At 32.9% G+C, this 26,664-nt stretch overlaps 4 protein-coding genes across 18 annotated transcripts in view; 1 reads left to right on the top strand and 3 right to left on the bottom strand.

The window, feature by feature from the left end:
• Positions 1 to 1,616: 1,616 nt before the first annotated feature.
• Positions 1,617 to 9,807, bottom strand: LOC105214179 (solute carrier organic anion transporter family member 74D). Of its 3 annotated transcripts, XM_054226808.1 has the most exons (10): positions 9,643 to 9,807; positions 9,311 to 9,411; positions 5,969 to 6,219; positions 5,026 to 5,264; positions 4,032 to 4,284; positions 3,586 to 3,909; positions 3,164 to 3,515; positions 2,958 to 3,096; positions 2,080 to 2,728; positions 1,617 to 2,006 (listed from the first exon to the last, which is right to left on the bottom strand). In XM_054226808.1, exons 3-10 carry the CDS (start codon positions 6,177 to 6,179, stop codon positions 1,858 to 1,860), a joined length of 2,316 nt encoding a protein of 771 aa, XP_054082783.1. In that variant the 5' UTR covers positions 6,180 to 6,219; positions 9,311 to 9,411; positions 9,643 to 9,807; the 3' UTR covers positions 1,617 to 1,857. The 3 variants fall into 3 exon arrangements, with proteins under 3 accessions (XP_054082783.1, XP_011185747.2, XP_054082784.1); XM_011187445.3 differs by lacking the exon at positions 9,311 to 9,411; XM_054226809.1 differs by lacking the exons at positions 9,311 to 9,411; positions 9,643 to 9,807 and adding an exon at positions 6,375 to 6,799.
• Positions 9,808 to 10,314: 507 nt separating this feature from the next.
• Positions 10,315 to 12,455, bottom strand: LOC105214178 (V-type proton ATPase subunit S1). Its single transcript, XM_011187442.3, has 4 exons — positions 12,275 to 12,455; positions 12,102 to 12,204; positions 11,795 to 12,035; positions 10,315 to 11,700 (listed from the first exon to the last, which is right to left on the bottom strand). The coding sequence occupies exons 1-4, from the start codon at positions 12,361 to 12,363 to the stop codon at positions 11,060 to 11,062; spliced, it is 1,074 nt and encodes a 357-aa protein (XP_011185744.2). The 5' UTR covers positions 12,364 to 12,455; the 3' UTR covers positions 10,315 to 11,059.
• A 1,219-nt stretch (positions 12,456 to 13,674) lies between these two features.
• On the top strand, positions 13,675 to 18,631 carry Slco1a1_3 (solute carrier organic anion transporter family member 1A1). 3 transcript variants are annotated; one of them, XM_011187438.3, is made up of 8 exons: positions 13,675 to 13,847; positions 13,962 to 14,050; positions 14,191 to 14,379; positions 15,959 to 16,115; positions 16,182 to 16,931; positions 17,000 to 17,258; positions 17,335 to 17,623; positions 17,681 to 18,631. In XM_011187438.3, the coding sequence occupies exons 2-8, from the start codon at positions 13,984 to 13,986 to the stop codon at positions 18,526 to 18,528; spliced, it is 2,559 nt and encodes an 852-aa protein (XP_011185740.2). In that variant the 5' UTR covers positions 13,675 to 13,847; positions 13,962 to 13,983; the 3' UTR covers positions 18,529 to 18,631. The 3 variants fall into 3 exon arrangements, with proteins under 3 accessions (XP_011185740.2, XP_011185742.2, XP_011185739.2); XM_011187440.3 differs by having other exon boundaries at positions 13,675 to 13,860; XM_011187437.3 differs by having other exon boundaries at positions 13,675 to 14,050.
• A 3,012-nt stretch (positions 18,632 to 21,643) lies between these two features.
• The window catches only part of LOC105214176 (protein bunched, class 2/F/G isoform), a 201,084-nt gene continuing 196,063 nt past the window's right edge, over positions 21,644 to 26,664 (bottom strand). For all 11 annotated transcript variants that reach the window (XM_029041610.2, XM_029041609.2, XM_029041619.2 and 8 more), the window contains one exon: positions 21,644 to 25,835. In XM_029041610.2, the coding sequence (XP_028897443.2) occupies positions 25,392 to 25,835 (444 nt within the window). In that variant the 3' untranslated portion in view covers positions 21,644 to 25,391. The remainder of the gene's footprint in view (positions 25,836 to 26,664) is intronic.

The following is a 26,664-nucleotide window of genomic DNA, read 5'->3' as shown; positions in this document are numbered from 1 at the left end:
CTTCGGATACTCGAATTCTTGTTGTTGTAGCGGCATTAAAATTTCACCAAATAGTTGTGAGGAGCGATCGATCAACTGATTGTCATGGCACGAGAGCCCTTTATCTGTTCTTTCTTTTGGTTTAAGGGGTTAGGTGTAGTCAAGATTAAAAAAAAAAGAGTAAGAGTAAAATCTTGAAAATATTCTCTGAAAATTTGAAGTTGATCAGATAATTACTTTTCAAGTTATTCGACAAATAACAAAGAGCGTTTATCTCAAAACTATGTTTTTTAAATTGGTGACAACTGTAACTCGATAACCGCTCAGTAGATTTTAATGAAATTCATACAGCTTTTAGAATACATAATAAACTCAGGCCTGATCCGAAGGATTTTTTTTTTCAAAATTTTAATTTTTTAAGACCAATCAAAAAATTTCCTGAGGCCGCCATTTTGTTAATTTTTGAAAAAAGAAAGGTTTGGTTCAGGCCCTGGAGTATCTATTTATAAAACTAATTTTTTTATCCGATTGATTTTAGATAAATCTCCAAGGACTTATGATTGTCACCGCAAGGACCTTTTTTTGAAACTGAATCAACACAGACAACTTTAATTTTGGAAATTATACTTTTTTTTCAAAATTTCGTGACTGAGTCAAAACATTGTCTAATAATGTCATATTATTACTTTTGTAAAATAACATGATTTAATAGCAACAACCCCTTAAGCGGCCAATACCAGTGAAAATCATGAAAAATTTGGCGATTTTTGTGATTTTTTTTAAGAAAGTACTCGATCGAATGTTTCGAAGTTTTTTGGTATATTTTCAGCTATATTTTAAGATTTTTTTTACATAAATATTGAAAAATAACGGAGTTATGTGCTGTTTTCGGAGGGGCCAAAAAAAAGTTCTCCTACTGCTGACATGATTCCGGTCGAGTGAGTAGCTGAAACAAAAAAATTCAAAAAGGTTATTAAAGTTAATGGTATTTCTTGTACAATGACCTCCGATTTTTGAAAAATATCAAAAATTTACAAAATGGCGCAGTCCTAAAAAAAACGGTTTTTTATGGTAAAAAATAGTCGTTCTTTTTTTAATGCCAAATTGACAATTTTCAACTAATCAAAATCGTAATTCATTGTATAGTAAATATACTTAGTTTCAATTTGAAGTCGATCGCTCAATTACTCGTTGAGTTATGATGTCAGCAATTTTGAAAAATGTAGTTCCGAGAAAAACACGTTTAAAGCTTCAACTGTAGAGATTTATACTTCTCTCGTTCTCGGTTGCTCTTTAAAACGCTTTTTTGAAAAGTGTTATATTCCCTTAAGGTAGTACTTTAGAAGCAGAAAAAAAGTTTTTTTTTTTTGAAAGGGAAGGAAATGATTGCGGTAAACGGAATTTTAAGGCGATAGTGTATTATATTTAATGCTTAAAAAATAATATTTATTATTAAAAAATATTGAAATTTTTTCAAAGTTGTAAGTATTTTTCTGAAGCGCCTGGAGTCTGCAAAATATTTTTTTTTTGGCAATATGAGGTCTTTGCGAAGTAACTCCCAAAACTATATAAATGAATTTTTAAAATTTTCTAAAAAAATATATATACAGATGTAAATAAAGGCATATCTCTGTGGCTTTTCTTATTTATAAATATATTTAATTTTTTTATATATATTTATGTTCATTATTTACAAAAAAAAAAAAAATTATCTTAAATAAAACGTATACAAAGTAAAATCCACATTAGATTAGGCTAACTCTTACACATCTTCAATGAGATATGCTTCAAATATATATTACTTATGTAAGGCATAATGGTTTTGCGTCAAAACACTCACCAAAAACAATATTATTCATACATTAAACCAAATATGTACTATGATCTATGCGCTAAAAGCGGTGTGATCGGTTTGTCTTTCCGACGCATTTCTTCGAGTCTTTGCGCCTCCTTCTCACCATACAAATCAAGATGTCTGCCATGATACCAAACTAAAATGTCGAAGACAACACCGATCGAGGTAAGCGCTAAAGTGAAGAAAAAAAATTTTTGAACTTCCATTACATACACATTAGCTATAACTCAAAAGATCATACTTACACAACGCCAATATATTTACATAGTAACGGAATTTCGTCTGATCGTACAACTGACAATTGCCTCTGCCATGACAAGTCTCCGTCCAAACCAGACATGTTGAGTCTATCATACGTCCAAATATGATTGGACCCGGTATGAGCGCAAACAAGCTAATCATCATCAGTGAAAGACCCTGCGCGAAGGATTTATCCTTAGTGGCAACAGCGCGAAAGTTCACCAACAGATTACCGATACGTCCCGAAGAGCCGAACCAATTGACAATCATCGATGCAATGGTGAAACTGTAAAAGGCCACAGAACAGCCCTTCAAGCATACGCCCGGTGTGAGTATCTCAGAGAGTGTGCTTACAGAACGGCTGGCGCGTGCGAGAAGTTCTTCTGACGTTGTTTTGGGTTTCTGTGTTGTTATCCATGCGCTTGCTGTTGTTGTTGGTATAATGAGTTCCTCATTATTTAGTACTGTAGTGGGGACTGGAACTGGTGTTCCTGTTGTTGATATGCCACTGATGATTTTCTCCGGTGGGTTAAATGGTTGTGGTTGTTGTGTGTTGAAGTCACCGAGAAAGGTGGGAGTTGTAGGCGTGTAGGCGGCAGTACTCCTGTCGAAATCGTTGCCGAAAACATCAATGCAGGTGCAATTTGAAAATGTCTATAAGTAATAATTTTTTAAAATACACGTATGATATAGATATACAGTGGAACTTCCATAACTCGAACTTCTATAACTCGATGTTCTCGAACTCTAGACTTGGCAATAGAAGTGAAATTCCATACAAATTATATTCCGTAGCTCGGAAGTCTCTCTAACTCGAAGTTGTTTTGTGGATTATGGTGATTCGAGTTAGGGAAGTTCAACTGTATATATTCTACAAAATCACCTTCTCCTTGGGATTCCATGCTTTACAGCCCGCATGACACGCAGAAAAGAATGTTGTGTCGCTAGCTTCATGACAGACTGGCGAGTACGCCACATTATCGCAGCTACAATTTCTGTTGCATTGAGTGGTGAAGTTATAACTGTGAATAAATTGAAAAAAGAAAACACATAAATGAAAATAACAAAATTGAAAAAGAGTTTACCTACTTTCCACCATTTTGCACAGAAATCGAGTCGCCGCAATACATAAATAAATACGACATTTGTCCCAAAATGTAAACACAACCCACAATAATGTTCCACATCAGCACCTTGCTCGGCGATGGATGCTTCTTCGATATAACAATGCCGGAACCAATGAGTCCAATCACCATACCAATTATTGATATTGGACCCACTATAACGGTGGCAGTCTGTGCAGTCTTATGGAATTGCACCTCCATATATTTGGACAAGAACGTCATGTAGCCAGCAGCACCCAGAATATAGAATACACCCGATATTATGTTGTATATCAGCAATTTGTTGCGCAACAAACGCATCAGGGCCTTCGGAAAATCTGTGGGATGAATGTAAAGGTGAGTTCTTGAAAGACCGAAATATTTATTTAGCTGCATTTGGAGGCAAACCTTTAAGTCGTGGAAAGTCGGCGTCAACCGCTGCTGCCGCATTGGCATCCAATGCAGCGGTGAGTGATAGTGTGCTGCCCAAAGAGATGCCGTCTTCCTTCTTTAGCTGCTCCAAACGCATCATGCGCGGCAAGTGTGAGTTATAGTGTTCCGGCTTCATTTTTGGTAACTGTTTGGGAAAGAGCCCTATAAGGCCAGAGAAGAGCACCATCAAAGTACCCAATATCATCCAGCCGAACCACCAGGCACCCAACCAACGTGGATCTTTATTGTCGATTAACGGCTTTTTGAAAGGATCAATATACATGTTTAATGAAATGTAACCTGAAATTATAGTAGAGATCATATTATAAGATATCTTACAAAACTGAGTGATACTACGATCGTATAAGAGAGATGAGAGATTGTTTCAGTTTCAATTCAACCGTTCGTTGCTTAAAACATACCCAAAAAGAAGCCCACGATTGGTCCGATCATTCGGAGCGCCATGGCCACGGCCAACATGAGTGGTGTATTTCGCTCCTTCGTATTATCATCCAGATACGTTTGACCCAGCGAATAGTAGAGCGTATTGCCAATGCCGAGCACGAATTGTGAGAGGAAAATCAAGACCAACGGCACAATAGAGAGTAATGACTCGCATTCTTGTGATGATTTCGTTAGACCGCACAATTCTTGTGAACTTTGTATAGACGCGTTCTAAAACGAAATTATGACAAAGGTAAATTAGTAAACAATGGACTTACTAACATATAAATATGTTTATTACTGTGCAGCGCATGTTTGAATATATTAAATATGCATTTATAATAATATAATATAGACTTGGCCATTGAAATGGGTGAATGACGCGAAATTCCTATTCAAACTTCAATAATCCTTATCTAATACATGTAATAACGTTATAAGCTGCCTTAAAGTGATTTAGAGGCACTGATATATGTAGATCGGCTGGACAATTGGTCCAGCCTCCCCAGCCACATTGTCTATAAATGGAGGGCTATAAACCGAACAGTTTTAAAGCGCTGTTCAAACGTTTAAATAATTCTATAAGAAGCTCTCTTATGAAGGTATTAGACTCGGCCATTGATTTATTGGTGAAATATTCAGATATATGTAGATCATAACAGAGAGTTCGTGCCCACTTCTAACCACTGTGGAAGGCCACCAAAATATTTTTGGTCATCTCGATTCTTATAAGAACTGTTTCAAATCATTTTAAGTTAATATATAATTTGTTTTTTGATATCATACCTATTTCTGTGCCTACAACTGTATCTATATAGTAATTCTAAGCTTAGCGCTCAGCAAATTTTAATTCGGACGATTTAAATTGAACTAAATTATTGTGTACAACTAGCATGCATATCGCAATACATACGTAAATACGGCGCACACGTAAACAATTTAACATGAAATGTACTAATTTCGTTCACCTACAACCAATGAGAATGAACTTGTCATATTTAACGACTGATCTTGCAAATATTCCACGGTGAGATGTAGCGCGCCATCGCCGGCGCCATAAATGAAATGTGGCAGCGCTAGTATATAGCAGGATAGACCGCAAAATACAATGCCCCAGGCAATCCAACGTGGGCGATTACGTTGACCGCCAATATAGCTGAGAATAAGTGAGAGCAGGATCTGTGATATTTCATTGCCGCTCAAGATGATACCTAAAATAGCGGTAGAGAAAGAAAGAGAAGAGTCAAATAAATCTTATATAAAAGAATCTACTTATATATGTATAGTAACTTGAAAAAAGTGTGAATTATGCATGCTTTTATTTCCTAATTCTTAAAATAGCAGGCTAGTTAATTAAGATAGACTTTTATTTGTCTGTACATTTATAATTTAACTAGCCGGTCGCGAGGCTTTGTCACGAGAAGAATTAAATTTTTTTCTGAGAAATATATAAATGATTACATTTGCGCAATTCCAAACCCGATTTTTAGTATTCAAAATTATCGCCCACAAAAAATATCAAATTCACATTTTAAAATTGTTTAGAAAACATTAAAATTCTACTTTTAAAAACTCAGTAGTCTCATAGCACAAAATTAAAAACTGGTTTTCAAGTCAAGATTATTTCCGTTTGGTTACTCATACGCCTTGTACACCCTATTCGATTTCCACTATAGTTGCTTGAATTAATTTGTTATCAGGCAAGTTCTGTAATTCACTTCCGAGTAAAATTCAAGCAAATTCACTTTCAATCCGATATTTGGTGTACTGAATTTCGATTTTACTTTTCAAATTCCACATTTTTTTTTTAATTTTCACTTTCACTCTGATTACAGAACCTGCCTGATAACAAATTCATTCAACGAACTAGAGTGGAAATCGAACGCCTGTTTGTTTGTGTGCAATATTTATTTACCTGTTGTTTGACTGGGAATCTTAAAACGCTTTTCTATTGTTGTTAGTGTAACGACGAAGTACATATAGGACATGGCTTGTATGGTGCCCAACAGTCCATAAACTATCATAAATGATTTTGTTGTGGCATAGCGTTGCATCCAAGCGGGATGCCATTTCGCCAAGCCGCATAGGTAGTCGCCAGGACGTTGACGCAATTGTATTTCCGGCATTTCGAGCGCTGAGCATTAAGTGGCGCTACAAATATTGAGGCTGTAAAATGAATTATGGTTATTACAAATTATAGTACAAATCTATCGATAGTACTATTATAAAGAGGAAAGATTTGTATGTATGTTTGTATTGAATAAACTCAAAAAGTGCTGTGCCGATTTCAAAAATTCTTTCACCATTGGAAAGCTACATACATTCACCCCGAGTAACATAGGCTATATTTATTGCTGGAATCTCAACTTTCTGGAAATAGTTCCCAGGTGAGGGTATCAAAAAGACTCTGTGATCTGTGATACCGGAGCATCTTAATCTGAAACTGAAAACCGTGTTGCATGTCATTCTCTTCGCATCGCAATTGCGTGCAAGAGAGTCGAGTAACGAATGAGCTGCGAGCAAAATTTCAAAATCTGCCAAGTACACGCTTGAGAATCGAGTACGGAGCGTGTGCAGCGGCTTATAGAACAAAATATTCGCACTAGGCCGTCGAACTCTGAGCGTTCCCAACGCCTTCATAATCAGAGAGAAAGGCAACGGACACAAAAGACTAGAGGTCGTAATCAAATTTTAAGTCATCAAAAAATATAATTTCATGTTCAAATTTTTCCTCATTTTATTTTTTTAAAATGAACCCACACAAGAAACTGGAAAGTACATACATACATATGTATAGGAGAGTGTGTATAAGTGTGTAAAAACTTATAACTTTTGAAATGTTTGTTTAAACCCGTGCGAAGCCGGAGTGGTCCGCTAGTATTTTATAAAATGCAAACTCAAATTATCAAATAAATAAATTTTCTCTGTTAAAACTGAATTGACACAGTCATTATTGAGAGATATTGGTACTAAAAACTGGATGCCTCACAAATTATACAAAATATTTGTCTGAAATCGTTTAAGATTAGATTACTCGATATTTGTGTTTATGTAGTTTAACCTTGCTAATCACGTTGAGTTATGGATTGTAAAAACAAAAATACCGGCCATGAAGGTGTTTCCTGCAAATAAATCAAATTTTCGTCTCACTGCCGAGACGATAAACTATACATAATACATATAATGTAAATATTTATTTATTTAAGTTCCTTTATTACATAATTCATAATTCTCATCGTTATGTTTTTATACTTGACAATGCTACGTACGGTTCAAAAAATAATGGGAATTTTCGTTTTTTTTTTGTATTATTTATTCGTCTACATTAATGTTGTCGCCTTCAAAATAGTGGTCCTCTTTAATTTTGGAAATAGGAAAATGTCAGATATAGAAATGGTGTCTGGTAGCCTACCATGTCATTAGAATTGTTAGAACTATATCACGTCAGTCACAGAGGGTTAATAATAAAATTGTATAGAAAATAAGCATCGACTGTGAAACTCAAACGACTACTTAGTATACAACAATGCTTAGCTAAGCTTTTATTTGGGCAGAACTAAAGCACGAACAGTGAAACCGGGCATAACAATCTCGTGTTTCATGATATTTCTATGAAGTTCCCAAAGTTCTATCCCTTTGAAATTTATATCTATACCATTTTTAGACTAAAAATAACATGTGTGACAATGCTATGGTATTTTTCCACGAAGGGACAAAATCACATTGATTACTAATGGCTGCCAAAATCATTTTTATCGCTATATACATATTTATATACATACCTACCGAGTTTAATGATCTTCAAATTATACATCAATTTATTAAAAATATATTAAATATATATTAACAATTAGCGCTTATCAACAAGAGGTTATTTTCAAGTGACTCCCTCTGACACACTCTGTAAGAAAATGCTTACATACCTAACTATTTTTGTTCATACATATGATAGCATGCACAATAAACATTTCGATGGGTGTTCGATCATACGTCTACATTTATATTTACATATATGCTTATCTAGAAGGTATTTTGCGATAAACTAGTTTTACGAAATAAGACGCCAAATTTGTTTTTTTTGGCTTTTAGGCAGCATTAAGGTTTAATGGACACGTATTCCAAAGATTCTCAAGCGATTTCCAAGTTAGTTTGTACTTTTATTTGAAAAATTATATCTTACTATACGTCTTTTTGGAAGCACTTGTCTCATATTCTTCTAAATTTGTAAGTTTTTTAATAATTCAAATTTATTTAAAAAGGTGCTGGTTCTAAATGATTAACTTTATTTTATTTATTAAAACATTATTTATGTTTTATTTTATATATATATATTTGCTTTGATCAACTACTTAAGCCGAATTTAAACTTATATTTCACCAGAAAATTATACAATACGGTGGAACTTCCATAACTTGAACTTTTGAATTGGAAATAGCGTTTAGAAATTAAATTTCATACAAATTTGCTTCCATAACTCAAATTTCTCTAACTCGAAGTTCTCCATAACTCGAACTCTTGAATGGTCAAAGTCAAATTTCATACAAATTTCCTTCCATAAATCGAACTTTTCGACCAGGGCATAATACAAAATTTAAAATTTTACTATCGAGGCAGAATTTTAAAAGAGTCCCTCTATATCGTACGGAGGCGAACAGAAAAAAATGATATTACACTTACAGATTTCATAAATCGTGTAACAAAGGCATGAGATACAGACGTCAAGAGCCAAACAATAGCAAAGTGCAACAATCAAAATTACAGAATACATGATTTAATGTAATGTAATAAATAAAAAATTTTGTTAAGTAAATCACTAAAACTGGGTAAATCTATATTTTAGAGCTTTTTGAAAAATGAATGTTTTATTGCAAATTTCTATAACTCTATGGATTATGGTGATACGAGTTAGAAAAGTTCCACTGTATTTTAAATTAAAATTAAAATATTTTTCTTATTATTTTCGCTGATAACTGTTATACTGAATATTCAGCAAGTAAATGCAACAGTCATATATTATTTATGACCCATATATGCCTTAAACATATGTATCTGCATAAACGCACGTCCTTTATTTCCACTGAATAACAGCGATAATTTTAACTTTGCTGCTTTCAAACTGAATTTATGTTTGTTGCTTCACATTATCTATCTTTTTTCACACTTCGTATAATTAATAAATATTTTAAGCAAATTTCACTTTATTTTATACCAAGCACCATTATAACCCTTTTCTCATTTTGAATTTTCGTTTTCACACCTTTTTTCCGTTTGATCAACCGGCTTTTGATTTCCGCAATTTCGAAATAAAATGTTCTTATTCACCAAACACGTACTCCGCCGTCAGCATTTACTCATTTACTAAAAGTCATTAAGGAATTTTCTTAGTCTAACACGTATAGTCTAATAAAAAATAATATGCAGTGAAATACACAATACTCAATTTATTGTTAGTGTTTATTATCAATAATTTATTGTATTTTATCGCCAAGTTTTAATCTTATCAACAAATTGGGCCTTAACTCATATGTTTTTGGAGAGACCAATTGAAATCTACAAGGCGCACACTTAAAATTTAGCAATATTAATTACTTGTTATGTGTTATCAGCAAGTAAATTTTCACGTGTTATATGAAAATATTGAATAATTTATTTATTCATAGAATTTTATTCGCTTTATTGCGCTTTACAACAAGGTCTGTGTTTGAATTCACCGAAAGTTCCGTTGATATCGGCTTGGCGTGCCGAAATACACTGATTTCACACAGCTGAGCCACATTCAAATCCGCGCCACACACTGCAATCTACTATTAATCATAATTGAGTTGTGAATGACTGAAATCATCATTATTTCGTTGAATGAGATAATGAGATATATACTATGATGCGCTTGCTTGTAATATAAATTTTGAGCTTGTGTGTTGGTATTGAGGAGTACGTTGGTTTGTTGTGTTTGATATCAACGGCGACTACGTCATATGTAGTCCTCTACATTCGCCGACAAAAGAACGGAAGAGAAAGTCGCAATGATAGTGATTATGGTACACACACACACTGAAAGCATTTATGACATATATATGTAATTGTATTTATAAAAATGATAATGTAATTTAATAATGAGGCGCTTATGACTTAGTTAATTTTCTTCTTAGATTTTTCTTCGAAAGTCTTCTTAGATTTTTGGTGATTTTTTAAGAGCCCTAGTTTGGAGTTATCTACATGTAAGAATCTCGAGATGAATACACAACTGTTATACACTTCTATTATAGAACTGTTTAAGCTTTTATTATAAAGACATCATCGTATAATGAACGTAAGAGTTAGTTAGTTAATTGAAATTCACATAAGCACGATGGTAACCCTGTAGGAAAACCATAACAAAAATACATTTTTTTTAATTCATGTAATTATTTTAAATATGATTAGGTCTACAACTTTGCTTCCGCCGTTTTCTAATAGATGTCTTTAGGGTCAAGCACTGGTCGATTAAATCGATTAAATCGTTTTATATCGATCTTGGACATTTGTGTTAACATTAACCGAACAAAATATTTGTTGAGATCTGTTTGCATCCCAAATTTATTCTTAACTGAAAATTTCACTTTTTGAGCCGAATTCTCAACAATTGCGGGAATGTCTCTAGGGTCAAGTACTGGTCGATTAAATCGATTAAATCGTTTTATATCGATCTTGGACATTTGTGTTAACATTAACCCAACAAAATATTTGTAGAGATCTGTTTGCATCCCAAACTTATTCCCATTTGTAGGAAATTTTGCTTTTCTTCTTAAATTCCAAGAAAAGTGCGGCTGAGGCTCATCGACATTTGTAACCGTTTTTATACAAAAAAAGCCTTTAATTTACAAAAAAGACGGCGGAAGCAAAGTTGTAGACCTAATATTAGTATTTACAATTCATAGGTACATTTTGAAATTTTGAAATCATTAAATTATTTCATAAATTCTTTCAAAAAGATTTATTTTTCTAAATCAAATTCACTTCACTTCAATTACTCAGTCACATTTATGTACAAATTCTGGCCGAGTGCTGAATCATATTTAGTCGGTGCCTGCACGCTCATCAGCATACCAACACCGACCGATAGTATACTGATAAGTATGGCAGCAACAAAGAGGCCAGATATAATGGCGGGTGATGTGAAAGCCTCACATGTCCATGGATCCTTAAACCTGAAATCAGCAATACGTTTGTCTTTATCATATTGCATTTGCACCCGTCTTAATATAATTGCCTCCTTGTCATTATGGAGTTCGATTTTACCACATGCATACGAAGACGTTTGCGGTGCATAAAGATCGGTTACATAATATTGTGTTTCGTTGTATTTGAATGCTTTTATCTCAAAGTAGCCATTGCTAAGTAGCACATTGAACGTCAATGCGGTATCGGAATTATTCGCTTTGAATTCTACGGTTAAAACGGGATCCATACCTGACACGTTCATACCCTGCAATTGTATGGTGTCTAATCCATCGGCCGTGTGCACTTGGAATTGTGAGAAATGAAATGAAAACTGGTGGTGTTGGTATAGATGACCGATCGGTTCGACCAATTCGTCTTTGGTGCCCATAAACATGTAGGCAGCTTCTGCACAATTTGTGGCCGTTGTTATTTTTTTAATTGCATCATCTGTAGAACAAGAAATCGATAACATTTGCAATAATAAAAAAAAAATAATTATAAAAAACCAAAAATGTTACATCATGTTTAAATAACAACTTACCGCAACTTTTCAAGCTATTTGACGATCTCTTTAATTCATTCAATGAGATTAAATACAATTTCCCCGGTTCACAAACTAAATGAGTCTCCAAACTACCATCGCTATTAGCTTTCAAATGTGCGGTGACATTTAAAGATGAAAGCGCTTTCTCCGGTCTCTCAACATTGGCGTAGAAGAATGCCGGTGTTTGTTGACTTAAAAATGGGAAACAACTGCCGCAACGGAAATACCTGAAGGCTAGCTTCAAAATTAAAAACCATTTTTAATTGATTTTCCAAATATGTCATCATGTTAATTTCCTACATACCGTGCTATATAAGAAGGCAGCGATCATCTTGGTCTCTTGTAAAGGTTTTATTACCTCAAGAAACTCGCTTTGCTTTATTCTTGGAAACACCGATTTCGGTTGGCTGGAGCGTAGATTCGAAGTACATGTAGATATGCATCAATTTATATAACATTATTATTATTATTACTTACACTTCGGAATTCCAAATAAATACGGGTCCACAATGTACTGCGTTGGCAAGCACCGAAAGCATAAGGAATGCAATGAAATACGTCTGCATTTTGAATATTGCGTCTAATAAGTATTGAATTGTGTTATGGAATTTGTAAAATTAAATATTTTGACAATTAAATCAGTGCAAGGTCTGTCAAAAATATGAACCCAGTCGAACAAACTTGTAGAGTATATTGAGACCATAGGTAGTTGAGTTGAGTGAAAAGTTATAAACAACGTTGGGATTTGAGTGAAAATCTGGAATAAAATATATATGCTGTGCTTCTTCATATTCTTCGAAATTCTCCTTCTAATACTATGTTTACATATAACGAGATTATCTCCATTTACGAGCTTAACTCGATAATCTGCAATTAAGAAACGAGATTTCCCATACAAAATTCCTCTCTGGATAATCCGTGATTAGAAAACTATCTCGTTTTATACAACCAGATTTTTGGTGTTATTCCTAGGTTTATCGATAATTTTGCGAAGGAGAGGAGAAATGTCTAATGAAAATGAAAACAAAAATGGACGACAGCGAGAGAAATATGTGTAATACAACAACAAATGCAACACATTTGACAATTGATAATCTCATTCGGCTATAAGTTAACGGTTAGATTATTGAACGTGCTTAGAACGAGATTATTTTCATATGTAAACATACTATAAAAGTCTTATATGTATTATACGGCGGTTCTTCGAAGACGATTTTGAATGGCTGATGAACTGTATGAAAAGCGTTTTAATGCCAGCGCGGCTTTCCATTGTCTTCCGAGTAACAAACACTCTTGAATGTAATCTAAACCATAATTTAAGATTTCAAAAATACAGTGGAACTTCTCTAACTCGAATCACCTTAATCCACAAAAAAACTACGAGTTAGAGAGACTTCCGAGTTACAAAAGGTAATTTGTATGAATTTTGATTTCTATTGCCAATTCAACAGTTCGAATAATGGAGAACTTCGAGTTAGAGCAGTTCGAGTTATGGAAGTTCAACTGTATTAATAAACATTTCATCATTAAAAAATACCAATCGTTCTATAAGGATGTGAGTAGATAGTTGAACTGAGCGGAACGATTCCATAAAAGTGAAAGCTCAATCCACGTGCTTTCAAAATGTTTCATTTCCGGCTAAAGCTTTGGTAGCATATTTTGCAACACTCCTTAACTCGCTTCATACGCAACATGTTGTATCGGTTAGCAATACATATAAACTCACAAACACCCGCAGATCCTCTCTGTAGCTAGAAGAGCGTTACTGCTTATCAAAAGCTGATAAACTGCATATACGCTTGGCTACTTATCTAAAAAACTGCTTGGTGCCGATAACGAATGAAACCTGAGTGCGTAAAGTGAAATGACGGTGGATTCCACCTGCGCGAGAATCGTTGTATTAGTCACTTGTCTACTTCGAATAACGACGAAAGTTTAATTAACGAAAATAAACACAAACGATTTTGCTCCAATATTTTTATAATAATTACGTGCTATAGATCTAGAATAATTTAAATATTCGTATAAGTGTGTGTATAACTGTGTTATGGTTTGTTTGAAATGTATATTTGAAATTAAAATCGAAACTAAACTATAACTATAATCAAGTGTAAATGAATAGCTTAGAGAAGGCATATTTACCTCATGCTTTATTTTATATCAGACCAATTGTAGATGCCTTCAAAATGACGGCGGGTGCACGTAGTTCGGACTTATCGCAAATAGCCGTGAATGCCAATAATATACCAAACGGTTAGCATTTAAATGTGTGTGGTAAACGCTACAAAATACATATATAAATTGTGGTGTTGTTGTGAAATAAAAAAATATAAAATATTCTTGTTTTTTTTTGATGTTATCTCATTTAAAAGTTATATCTTCTCTCTTCGCAGATAGTGTCGATTGTGGTGTAAAATTATTTGGTTGTTGTAATGGCCCTAAATGCCTGAAATTGGCACGATTACGTATCTTTGTTGTTGTGTTGACTTGTGCTGCTTTGGTACAGGGTGCTTGTGAAACCTACTTTCGTATATCAGCTAAAGAAGCAGCGCTAGAATATGAATATAATCCAATAATTGTCGGTAAGTGATTTTCTTTTTTTGAAGTATCTGATGAGCAGGATTCAGTGTTGGTTGCTTGAAACTTAATAAAAATTGTTATTATTTTCAAATTTTATGAGATTTTGATACCATTCAAGTATAACCTAATCATTACTAATAGTGTAGATTAGTGATTTGTGCAAGGTCAAGTACTAATTAAGATTAGGATACCTCATATGGAAATCCACATTTATGAGTTTTCAAAATCTACGAACAAAATTAACTTAACCATACATTTTTTTATACAATTTTTATAAATGCTCTGGAGCTGTGAGGTTTGTTATGTTCACTTATATTCACTTCCATTTTATAATAATTAATTCATAATTATGTACATAATTTTTGAAATGGTATATGTATGGTTACCGTTATTATACTCTCGCAACAAAGTTGTTACAAGAGTATTATAGTTTTGTCCACTTAACGGTTGGTTGTAAGTTCTAAAACTAAACGAGTTAGATATAGGGTTATATATATCAGAATGATCAGTTATCAAACCCCTGTTTGGTGGAAAACCCTTATCATATCTACACGAATAGTTCATTATCAATGAATGCAATACAGTCATCGCCTCGCTTTACGTTCGTCTTATTAAACACAAATACATATCTATATATATATTTATGTATATTTTTCAATATTTATAGACGATAATAGGCGATGCGTAATCACAATAAAGCACTCACATAAATATGTATGTACTAATATTCACTTCCGCCACACCTTTTGCGACATATAGCACTTGATAGAGGGGTCCTTATAGCCATAGTAATTGGCTATTCTGCCAATTGTATTCCGCTTAATTTAGAACTTTTTCTTATCAAATATTTCCCATTAAATTTTTTAAATACGAATTCTGGTACTACTGTAAATAATACGGTTTATTGCCTCTTAAGAGGTATTTCAAAATTTCACAGTTATTTTTTAAAAATTTTCAAATTCTAATTTTCACGTGCTGTAATAACAGTTATACTGTGCAAATTTGGCACATAAAACATTGACAGATGTTGGGTGAGACCCCTACTTCTATTCGGAGTGTATGTCTCAAATGACGGATAGGTGTTACGCCAGTGCTTGTCGAGGAATGATCGTGCCTTAGCACACAATTTGCAATCATTTTCGATTCGATCTAGGTTTTTTAGTGTGAGCTCACCATATTTTGATGATGATTTTATATTATGCTTCAGAGTACAGTCATTACCGTAGGATATATTTTACATAGTGTTTAATTAGGATCGCGTTAAGATTAAGTTGTTATATAGCGTAAGAGATCCATAGACCTCACATATTATTTGCTGGGATCATGTCGCTATATGTTTATATCAGAAAAGTACTATCAAATGCAGTTGGTAACAGAGTGCTTTTCAGATTAAGGATTAACATATTTGTTTCGAAAAATTATCTACGATATTAGTAGATCGATTAACTCTTTTTAAGCAAAGGCTACTTCCTATTAATATTAAGGTCTAGCTAGAGCTTTGTCTATAGTTTCCTCACACTATTTTAAGTTAACATTATGTTAGCTCAATTAGATTATTTACTCACGCATTTTTTACTTCAGATTGGCTCATTGTTAGCGGCGGTATATTTCAAGCACTGTTTGCTTTGATCTTCGCACATTTGGCCTTTAAGACACATCCAATAAAGTGGCTATCAGGCACTATTATTGCACAGTCGCTCGTCTGCGTCATCGCTGTCATACCAGCAATAATTGGCTTGTAAGTACATTAAAATGCATTACAAATCACGAATAATTTTATGCTACTCATTCAATTTTATTTTAGTTCCGATGGCGTGGTAGCACCCATCAACGCGATCACCACAAATCTCTGCAGCATAACACCGTATCAGAAGAGCACGCTCACCGTGCAACAGGCGCAGCTGAGCACGCTTATATTGCTGTTCGTACTGCAATTCGCACTCGGCTTTGCCAATTTAGCTTTCTACACAATCGGCACTGCGTACTTGGATGATAACTCTGCGTCGATCGATAGTCCGGCGGTGATAGCGACCGCTTTGGCTGGACGTATTTTTGGTTTACAAGTTGGTTCGTTTGTGGTGATTGGTGTGGGCGCCATCTCAATTGGCTGGTGGTTGGGTTGGATCATCTTAGCTCCATTGGTTTTGTTAAGCGGCATAGTATTGGGTCTATTCCCTAAACGTCTGCCCAAAACCGTGATACATCATGCAGCTCAACGCATTATTGAGGAGACGCACACGCGCACATTTGGCAGTCAATTCTCCACCTATATTGATGATGTAGGCTTTTGCCAATCACTCAAGCGCATATTCACCAACAAATTGCTAATGTGCAATCTCTTGGGTATAATGTTCATTCTGTCGGCTTACGTTAACTTTGAGTTGCAGGAGGAGTCATATCTGCAATCGCGTTTCTTTCTTCCCTACAGCGAGGAGGATGGGCTGTTGCAAGAGTGGGAAGCGCGCTTTGTCGCGTACTTCCTGCGGCCACCAGTGGCAGCGGTGGGAGTACTAGTGTTGGGTTTGATTATATCTAAACTGAAATTATCAGGCAGGTGCGTAAGAAAGTTGCGAAAGTTTAAAGTTTTAATTTTGTGCTCACTGATCTTCTACTCTCTTACAGAGCCATAACTGGTGTCAATATTGTTTTGGGCGTAACCTTGTTTTCCATTTTCATTGCGAATATTTTCATCAAATGTGATGTTGGCCACATCGCTGGTGTCACAAATGGCAAGGTGTTGCAGCCATTCTGTTCCAGACAGTGTACCGGCATTTGCAAGGCGAACACCTTCCAGCCCGTTTGTCCGGAGAACTCAACGGTCACATATTTTTCGGCTTGCTATGCCGGTTGCACGCGCACCAATAGCATTAATAGTGTTGAGGTATGCATTCAAGAATGAGCTCGAGGATCTCTTCAAAGCATCCACACCTAAAATTGCCTGCTTTTTTCTTCCATAGCTATATGAGGGCTGCACCTGTACATCGAACTACAATGCAGAACCGCAAGGAAATCTGCGCGCAACCGAAGGCGCTTGTAGTTTCTTGAACTGTCAGCGAATGTTGGTTGGTTTTCAGGTGCTAAGTTTGGGAGCCGCCGCCGTTTTGGGCGCCAGCACAATAGGCAAAGTCATAATTACTTTGCGCAGCGTGCTGCCGCAGGACAAGGCCTTGGCATTGGCAACGCAACTCACACTTTTCGGCATATTTGCATACATACCGGTCTACATTGGCTACAATATGGTCACGAGTGAGTCTTGGCTTAGTAAAAATTAAAGAAAAAAAAATAAATGTATCTTTTTCTTAGGATACACCTGCGTCTACTGGACACCCGAGTACAAGCGTTGTCTGCTGCGCGCGACGCCAAAGCATGGCAATATTTTGAATATTATTTCAGCATGTCTTATTTTAGTTGGAATTCTCTTCGATATATTGGTGTATATTTTCGCAAAAGGCCTCAATATATATAACTGCAAAGTAACCGATCCGAATTATTCACCCTCACTCTACTCACCCATACCACGTGAAGATCCACATCCAGCTGGGGTGCAACAAGCTGCTGGGGGCAGTCCTGCCACTACAGCCACTGATGCTTCACCAATGCAACGCCGCGACGCAACAAACACACGCACTGCCGCGAAACCTGAGGGTATCAGCGTCTTTCGCAATCCCAGCTCACTAACCAATTCATCGGCGGGTGAGAATAGCGTGCAAGAGCACCCTAGTAATGGCATTACCTATGCGCAAGTCGTCTTCCCACCGGACAAACACAAAGCGGACGACGGCACAAACAGTCCCAAGCGCATGGCAGTGCGTGCTGATGTACCGTTGCATCATCTGTCGGCGCATGATGTGCGCGCGCAGCTGGGAAATCTCAAATCATTCAATCTGGATGCTAACGAAGATATAAATGCTATTAAACAATTGGAACCGGAAGTAGAGGAAAAGGCACCGTTAACATTAGATATAGCTGCCGCCAATGATCAAGCGCCAACGAAGGCTATAACGCCGACCGCTGGCGTTAAAGTTCTACCACCGATCGCACCGAAACCCAAAAAAACGCCAACAACGCCTAGTGCTAAGCCTGTAGAAACAGATTTGGATAAAATCGAAGATCAGCCAGCAAGACCTTTAAGTCCAGAAACAGATTTCTGATTTTATATTGAATATTTTTTATTTAATACGAATAAGTATTTGCAAGTTTTAGTGTTAAGTTTATATTCATCTTCTTCAAATAAATATTTATGCATAAATGATTAACAAAAAATATTTCCCTTCAATACGACAACAGTACATAACAGCTTTAAGTGATCTTTAAAAAATTTTCGAACTCGGCTATAGTGACGGCATATTTCGAGATGACTCTGTGTAGCCTTAGGAAAGCAACGAGTTTTCGCCACTATTTGAGTCCGTTTCTTATAGTCTCATTAACTACAAGCTTGATTTTTCTTTCAGGGACGCAATAGCAGATCAGTACGCCTAGAAGTAGGCAACAAAAAGTCAATGAGATCTGCATTTCCTTCAATTCTCTGCCATTTCCGGTAATGCCTGAACAATGGGTCGGCAGGTAATGTTTATGGATAGTAATAGATCGTGTAAAACCGATGAATTGAGTGTGACAGGCGCACAACAACAGAAACAAGGTGTACACTTGTATTATAAATTTCTCTCAGTAAAAATTTTAATAATTTTGTTATTTGAAGGAAATTGCTGGAAGATCACAAGCGATGAAAAGGATCATAAAGCACTTCTGGACATATGTATGTTGATCAATATTATTAATTCTGATTTTTCTGTAGAACAATTTTCGAATAAATACAGTGGAACTTCTCTAACTCGAATCACTATAATCCACAAAAAAAACTTCGAGTTAGAGAGACTTCAAGTTATAGAAGTTCAAGTTATCGAAGGGAATTTGTATGAAATTTGATTTCTAAACGCTATTGCCAATTCAAAAGTTCGAGTTATGTAAGTTCCACAGTAATAATTCTAATTCCTGTACTTTCAAAATTTTCCTTTAAAACAAAGACATCTTTTTCAGTTTTAAAGAAGCATATTTTTATTTATAATTTATTTTTGTTCATTTCTCCATTACACTATAATTTTAATCAATACAATCATTATCCTCACTGTTATATACTAAACTTTCAGCAACAAGTGTGCTCACATATACATATTAGAATATTATAAACTAATTATTTCTTTTTCTCAATAAACAATTACAAATATCATTTAAGCATTAGAAGTCACATCTTAATAGAATAATTAGGTTTTTTTGCATTAATTTTTTTTTTTTATTAAATATTAACATAGTTCAAAAATTATTATTATTATTATTATTATATTATTCAGACAATGTTTTTATGTTAAAAAATACTTGTAAATATTAAATTGTTTAAATTTCAATACCTAATACATAAATATATGTAAAAATTTCACGTACGACTATCCAAAAAATGTGATAATTAAACAATTTTACTTAATTTCTTTAATTTAACAACATTTCGAAATAGAAAATACGCTAAACAAATATTACAAAAACATATGTATACATAAATCAAAAAACAATAAACTAACAAAGAGACTAGTTAAGAGTTTGCTTTCATATTTCCGTTTGAAATTCAACTGAGCGCTCACTACCAGCTGCTGGTCCATATTGGCAAGCTCATTTACAATAGTACGCTGGCGACGCTGCTTATTGCCCATATGCTACTTCACTACTAAATATTTAGCTTATGCGTTACATACATATATACTTGATTTTTTTTAATTCAGTTTATTTCTGAAATTACTACTAATTTAATAGTAGTTATGGATTTTTTTCTTTTACTTTATTTGAACATACATTTAAGTATTTGTCTATTTACAATTATCATTTTTTTCGTTTACTTCTTTATGCTGTTAAAATAACTAATTATCCATGGATTGAACAAGTGCTGGAACATATTTGTTTAAATATTATATTTTTCATATTTTGCTGATTTTGTCTCCGCAATTTATCATGCGTAGTAGTAGTAGTATGTGCAACATGTGTTTATATGTATGTGTATCAGCTTTTGATTTTTAAATATATATATATTTTTTTTAATATTACTTCTCTTGTTATTACATACAACAGCAGTAGTTTGTCTTTCATTTTTGAGTTGTTGATATTGTTTATTTTGTGTTGTTTACATATGTACAGCAGAAATAAATGTTGCAGCAACATTTATTTTTGTTTAGCTACAAAAATAGTTGTTAGCACGTTTGCTGCTTGAGTGTTATCACTTGTCAAAGCGTTATAGAACATATTTTTGTTTCTGTTTTTAATTATTTGCGTATAATTAAATACATTAACTGTATTATTGTAATATGCAAAAGTTGTTGATACATCATTTAGGAGTAAAAAAAAAAAACCATTTTGTAGGAATGTTGTGGTCGGATTTTGAAAAAAATTTAATATTTTATGAAAAAAAAAAAAATTTTATGAAAAAAAATTAATATTTTATAAAAAAAATAATATTTTATCAAAAAAAAAATATTTTTTGAACAAAAAAGTATTTAATGAAAAAAAAAATTTTTTATGAAAAAAAATATTTTATGAAAAAAATTAATATTTTATAAAAAAAATATATTTTATGAAAAAAAAAAAATATTTTATGAACAAAAACATATTTAATGGAAAAAAAAATATTTTATAAAAATTTATCAAAAAAAAATATTTTATGAACAAAAAAATCATATTTTATGAAAAAAAAAATATTTTATGAAAAAAAAATTAATATTTTATAAAAAAAAATAATATTTTATCAAAAAAAAATATTTTATGAACAAAAAAATTTTTAATGAAAAAAAAAATATTTTATGAAAAAAAAATTCATATTTTATGAAAAAAAAATTTTATGATAAAAAATTCATATTTTATGAAAAAAAAAATTTTTATAAAAAAAAAAAATTTATGAAAAAAATTAATATTTTATGAAAAAAAAATTATATTTTATGAAAAAAAATTAATATTTTATCAAAAAAAATTTATATGAAAATATGAAAGGAAAAAAATGAAATCAGCTTCGTTTAATTTATTAAAAAATATTTTCGTTTCTTATAACACATTCTCTAAAGCATTTCTCATACCAAATTCAACACACTCTTTCCGTTTCTCTGCATAGCCTTCCATGTATTTTATGCACGCTCCGTTTTAGTTCACAAAAAAAATATAATAATAATAACAAATAACATCCAGTTTTTGTGTTGTTATTTAATAACTTTCAGTGCCATTTATTTCTTTATAATATTATTTATGATTTATGTTTCAATAGTTTTGTTTGAATTGTTTTTTAATATACTCATACGTACAAACTATGCAATAAATTAATATTTAAACTTATGAAATAAGAAATAAAGCAAAACTACTAAGCTACAACAATCTTTTATTTTGTATATATATATATAGGTATATGGTACGTGGCTATAGTAACGTTATTTTTTATTTTTATTTGTATTTGTATTTTTATTAAAATGTAAATGTATATGCATGTGTATGTGTATGGGTGTCTATAAAGTGTAATGTTGCTTCACATACAATCAGCAGTTTATAGAAGTTGATTTAAAACAAAGTCGAGCTACAATTTATAAGTTTATTTTATTTTTTATTATTAATTAGCATTTATTATTATTTCTTTATTTTTTTGCATTTTTCTTTTATACAACAACATGAAGCGCGCAAATTCAACTGTCTCATTTCGTGCATCAACATTATTATTTCTGGTTTACAGTTGAGTTTACGGCAATCATGTGCGCGTTTAACACGCTTGCATGCGAATCCTTAGACAATTAGAGTCTCCGCAGGATTCTGGGCGCTGTCTAGCAGTCGCTTTTACATTTGACTTATACATTTTTATTTTATTTTATTATTATTATTATTTTTTTTTATAATAGATAGCAACAAATAACTTATAAATTGTAGCAGAACATTAGCGAAAAGTTACATTTTTTAACTGCAATACAGTTTCATGTGTATATAATATGTGTGTGTGTGTGTTTTTAAAGCAAAATACTTGAGTTGTATGCATAGAAAAGTTAAAGAGTTAACAAGTCAAAAATCTTACAACAGATTTTGTATACAATACTATTAGTTATATTATACAGATAGAGCAGCAACGCAAGTCTGTGTTATAAGAAATTGGAAATTAGAAATAAGAAAATTACTTTTATAAAATTAATAAAAAAGTAGAAATGACCACAACATGTCTCAAAATTGCTTGATGATAATAAAGAATTGAAAATCTGACATTTTCAGTGTTTTCTGCTTTTTGCTGGCATTGATATGTGCTAAAGTAATTGGCTTCAGCGCGTTATATAACTTTTGCTTATTTACAAATTTACTCAAATTGATTATTGATTTTTGAACTTTTTATACAAATTTTAATTTTGGCTATTTTACAATTTTTGCTTTGTAGATTTTTTGCATTATTTACAATTAATATTTGTTTTTTTTTTTTAATTGTAAATTTGCAAATTTTAGTTGTATAAAGTATTAGTTTGATTTAAAAAAATATATATCTGGATTTTATAATATTTTTTTTTTATAATAACAATTGTGGTTTAATTAATAACTTTAATATGGAAAAAAAAATTATTTAAAATATAGGCGACATTATATACAATAAAACAAAGCATTCACACATGAGAAGTTTGAAATTTGTAATTATCAAAAATATTAAGTCTGCAGCATACTATATAGTGTAAATTTAAATGAAATAATATAAAAAAAATATATATTTTTAAATAAATTTATGTTCAAACATAATTTTTTTTTGTAATTTAAAGTATATTTTGTGTGTGAATGCCTTGTTCATTGTTTTATGATTTTTTTTCACAATTTTAATGTGCTTTTTTCCACAATTTCGTTAAAAGTATAATTCATTGCTTTCTTTAAATGTATGCATTTGTTTTATATTCCATTTTAAACAACAAGAATTTGCGCTTTTTTAGAAATCTTTAATAGCGCATAAATATTTTATTTTTTTACCAATGCAATTTTCAATTTTCAATTCTTTGTTTCAATTTATTTTTTTTTTAACAATTGTGACTGTTAACGCAGAGCTTTCATTTTGTCTATACAACATTCCTCATTTAGCAGTTGTTATATTTTGTATTTGCTAATTTAGGTTTGCAAATTTGTGGTACAAATTCTACACGTTTGCATACAAGTATGTTTTTGCCTTCTTTGTATTAGCCATAGTTAATTTTTTTTATTTTTATTTTTTGCAATTTTATTATACAAATATTCAGTGTTCCCTGATTATAATTTTGCTGTTCTGCTAAACTTTCACTTTTTACAATTTTATTCTATTTTCATTTTTTTCCAGAAGCAATTTATTTATATTTACTAGATTTGGAAATACATACAAATACATGCAATAGTTTGTTGGTTGTTGTTGTTTCTGCTTTTGTTTTTAGTTTTTTTAATGATAAATATGGAAATTGTTTTGCTTTTGTGTTTCACATCGTGATTTAACTTCTTTTGTAATAACTATACAACATGGATGGAAAATAATATCAAAACTTAAAATTACACACAACTTAAACTAAAAGCAAAAACAAAATATAGAATAAAAAATAATTATATTGTACCATACTTTCCTATACTTCTCGCTAATCGTTTGCTTTTATGCTTTAACTATGTATGTATATGAGCTTTTCAAGTGTCAGTGAAAAGTAAAAAATTTTGAAATTAAAATTTAAAACACAATAATAATAATAATAATAATATAGATACATTATGACAATTATGAGGAAAAACAATGCAAACGATTTGGATTTTATGGATTTTATCATATATACAAAGAACGCGCGCGTTGCGTTTATTTTGATTTCTTCATGCTGTTGGAAATTTCTTTTCTTCTTCTTCTTCCACTACTTCTTCATCATCAGCATCAACTATATTCGACTCAACTTCATATTTTTGTATGCTTGAAATAATTATAAATTGAGTTTTATCACATTTAACATGATCATTTTCTGGCTTTCTTTCTATTTATTTGCCGCTTGTGGCAACATGTTGCGCACTTTTGTTGCAAGTGTGGAAATTTGTTGTTTCTACATTTGTTGCAGCAACATGTTAACGCTAAGGCAAACATTGCCCAGTGGTTGTGTGTGTGTGTGTTACGACGAATGTAATAATGCTGCGTACAGACAGACAACACACGGCGGTGTGCCTCAAACAATATTTTTGGAATACTTGTTGGTATGCTGTTAAAGCGCTATATGTTGCCAGCAACATATGGCAGGCAGCATGGGCGCAAACAAATTGTTTGAAGTTGTTTAACAAAGTGTGTGTTTTTGTTTTTGTTTCTTTTTGCTTGTAGTGGTTGCTTATTGAGTTTGTGGCCTCTGCTCGTGATGTGTGTGTTTGCGTGTGATGTTTAGCCACAAAGCTGAAGCTGCCAAGAGAGACGGCGCATTATGTGGGCGCCTCAGCGCGAGTTTAGAAAATAAATAAAGCGTATATTTTTTTTATTGCCGTGGCATAGATCACAATGTTTGCAGTTTTGCAACAAATATCAACATTTCAAACAAATGAAAAGTTCATGTGTGTGTGTGTGTGAAAAATAAATATGTATATAAAATATATCAACAGTTAGTATGTTGCTCGGCTACAATACACAACGTTTGCTGATATTTCGCACAAGCTGCAAACATTGGCGGATTTCTTTTCTTTTTTGTTGGCAATGAGCATCGTTTTTTTTTGGTGAAATACAACATTTTTGTGATTAAATTGTCGCATTTCACTTGCTGAATGAATGCTCATCAGCACACACAAACACAACAAAAACAATGCATTTCAGCGCCAGTACAGCCGCCCTCTCTCACGCAACATGCACACACATCACACCTGCACTTCTAACAATTATGTAACTCCAACTACCCAGACTGGTGCTTCGAAAGTTTTTGTTGTTTTTTTTTAATGCTACGCCTCGCTTCAACTAAGCTTTTTTGTTTGTCTGTTTTCAATAAACGCTTCAACATTGCGGCGTTTAGGAGGACGACAATGGACCATTTGTGGTGGCCGCCGTATTTTCCGCGCCATTATTGGTCGCTGCTGCGGCTGGTGTTGCTGTAGTTTCGGTCGCTGGACTGGCGTCGCTGCTCTCATTAGCCGCAGCAGTTGTAGGTGTACCAGCCTGCTGCTGTGGTGCGGCGGCAATCATGTTGTTGGTTGTCACTGCGGCATTGGTAGAATTGCCCGCTGTGATCGCTGGTGTGCCGGTGCTGCTCGTATTGCTGCTGGTGTTGCTGCCGGCGATCTGCAGTTGCGTTTGCATTTGCAATTGTTGCAACATCTCCTGCGACATATTCGACTTGAGTATGGTATTCTCAACCTCAAGTTGATTGATCTTATCCATCAGCTCGGAAATTTTCTCCTTGAGTACTTCAACTTCCTCGCGCACAGCTATCATAAGATGGGATTTGACCAGATCCTATAGAAGAGGGAGAGAGAGAAAGAGAAAATACGATTATTAGTATTGATAAAGCTTGAAATGTGCCAAATTGTATCACAAATATAAAGCTCGATTATTTATACAGTTTATATTATAAAGAGGCTGTATGTTATCATGGCAAATAAGCTAAAATTTGTTTATGAAAATTCAATTTCAGTTTTTCGAGCTCTTTGCTTATTATTGGCTTTCCAGCCCACTCGCACGTTCTTCATAATTTTATAAATCAATATTTTCCCAATTGTGGCGCGTGTAAACACAGCATAATGGCTCTTCTACCTATGCCCAGTAATAATATTTGTATGTATGTCTACAATTCGTGATAATAATTTACTCAAACATATTTGTCAACAAGTAGATTTGCATATCACATCGATGGTATATATTGTTGCTAACAATGGATAGCGTTTTGCCTGCTTCGCGCTGCTCATATGCAAATATTTGCTTGATTTGTATGAGATTATGTACACATATTAAATTTTTTCCTTTGAAATCATAAAAACAAATAGCAAAATACAGACATATTCACTTGGATATATCGTGGCAAAACGAGTTGATTGCGTGATATTTGCTATGGTGATAAGATAAGCATACATTTTTGTTAATTTTTTTTTTTTTGAAAAAAAAAATCGTTTAAAAATCATAATATGCATATGTTTGTAGTGTAGCACGTTTGTTTATTTTTATATTTGATTAATTAAAAATGAGTTTTCTAAAAATAATAAATTAATAATTATAAAAAAATATTTGATAAAATATTTTGCAAAAACTATTTATAGTTTCGTCTTTGTATTGCTCTAAGTGATATAGA

This window comes from Zeugodacus cucurbitae, chromosome 3, assembly GCF_028554725.1.
Source record: "Zeugodacus cucurbitae isolate PBARC_wt_2022May chromosome 3, idZeuCucr1.2, whole genome shotgun sequence".
NCBI lineage: Eukaryota > Metazoa > Arthropoda > Insecta > Diptera > Tephritidae > Zeugodacus > Zeugodacus cucurbitae.
This window is presented reverse-complemented; position numbering and strand designations above follow the sequence as displayed.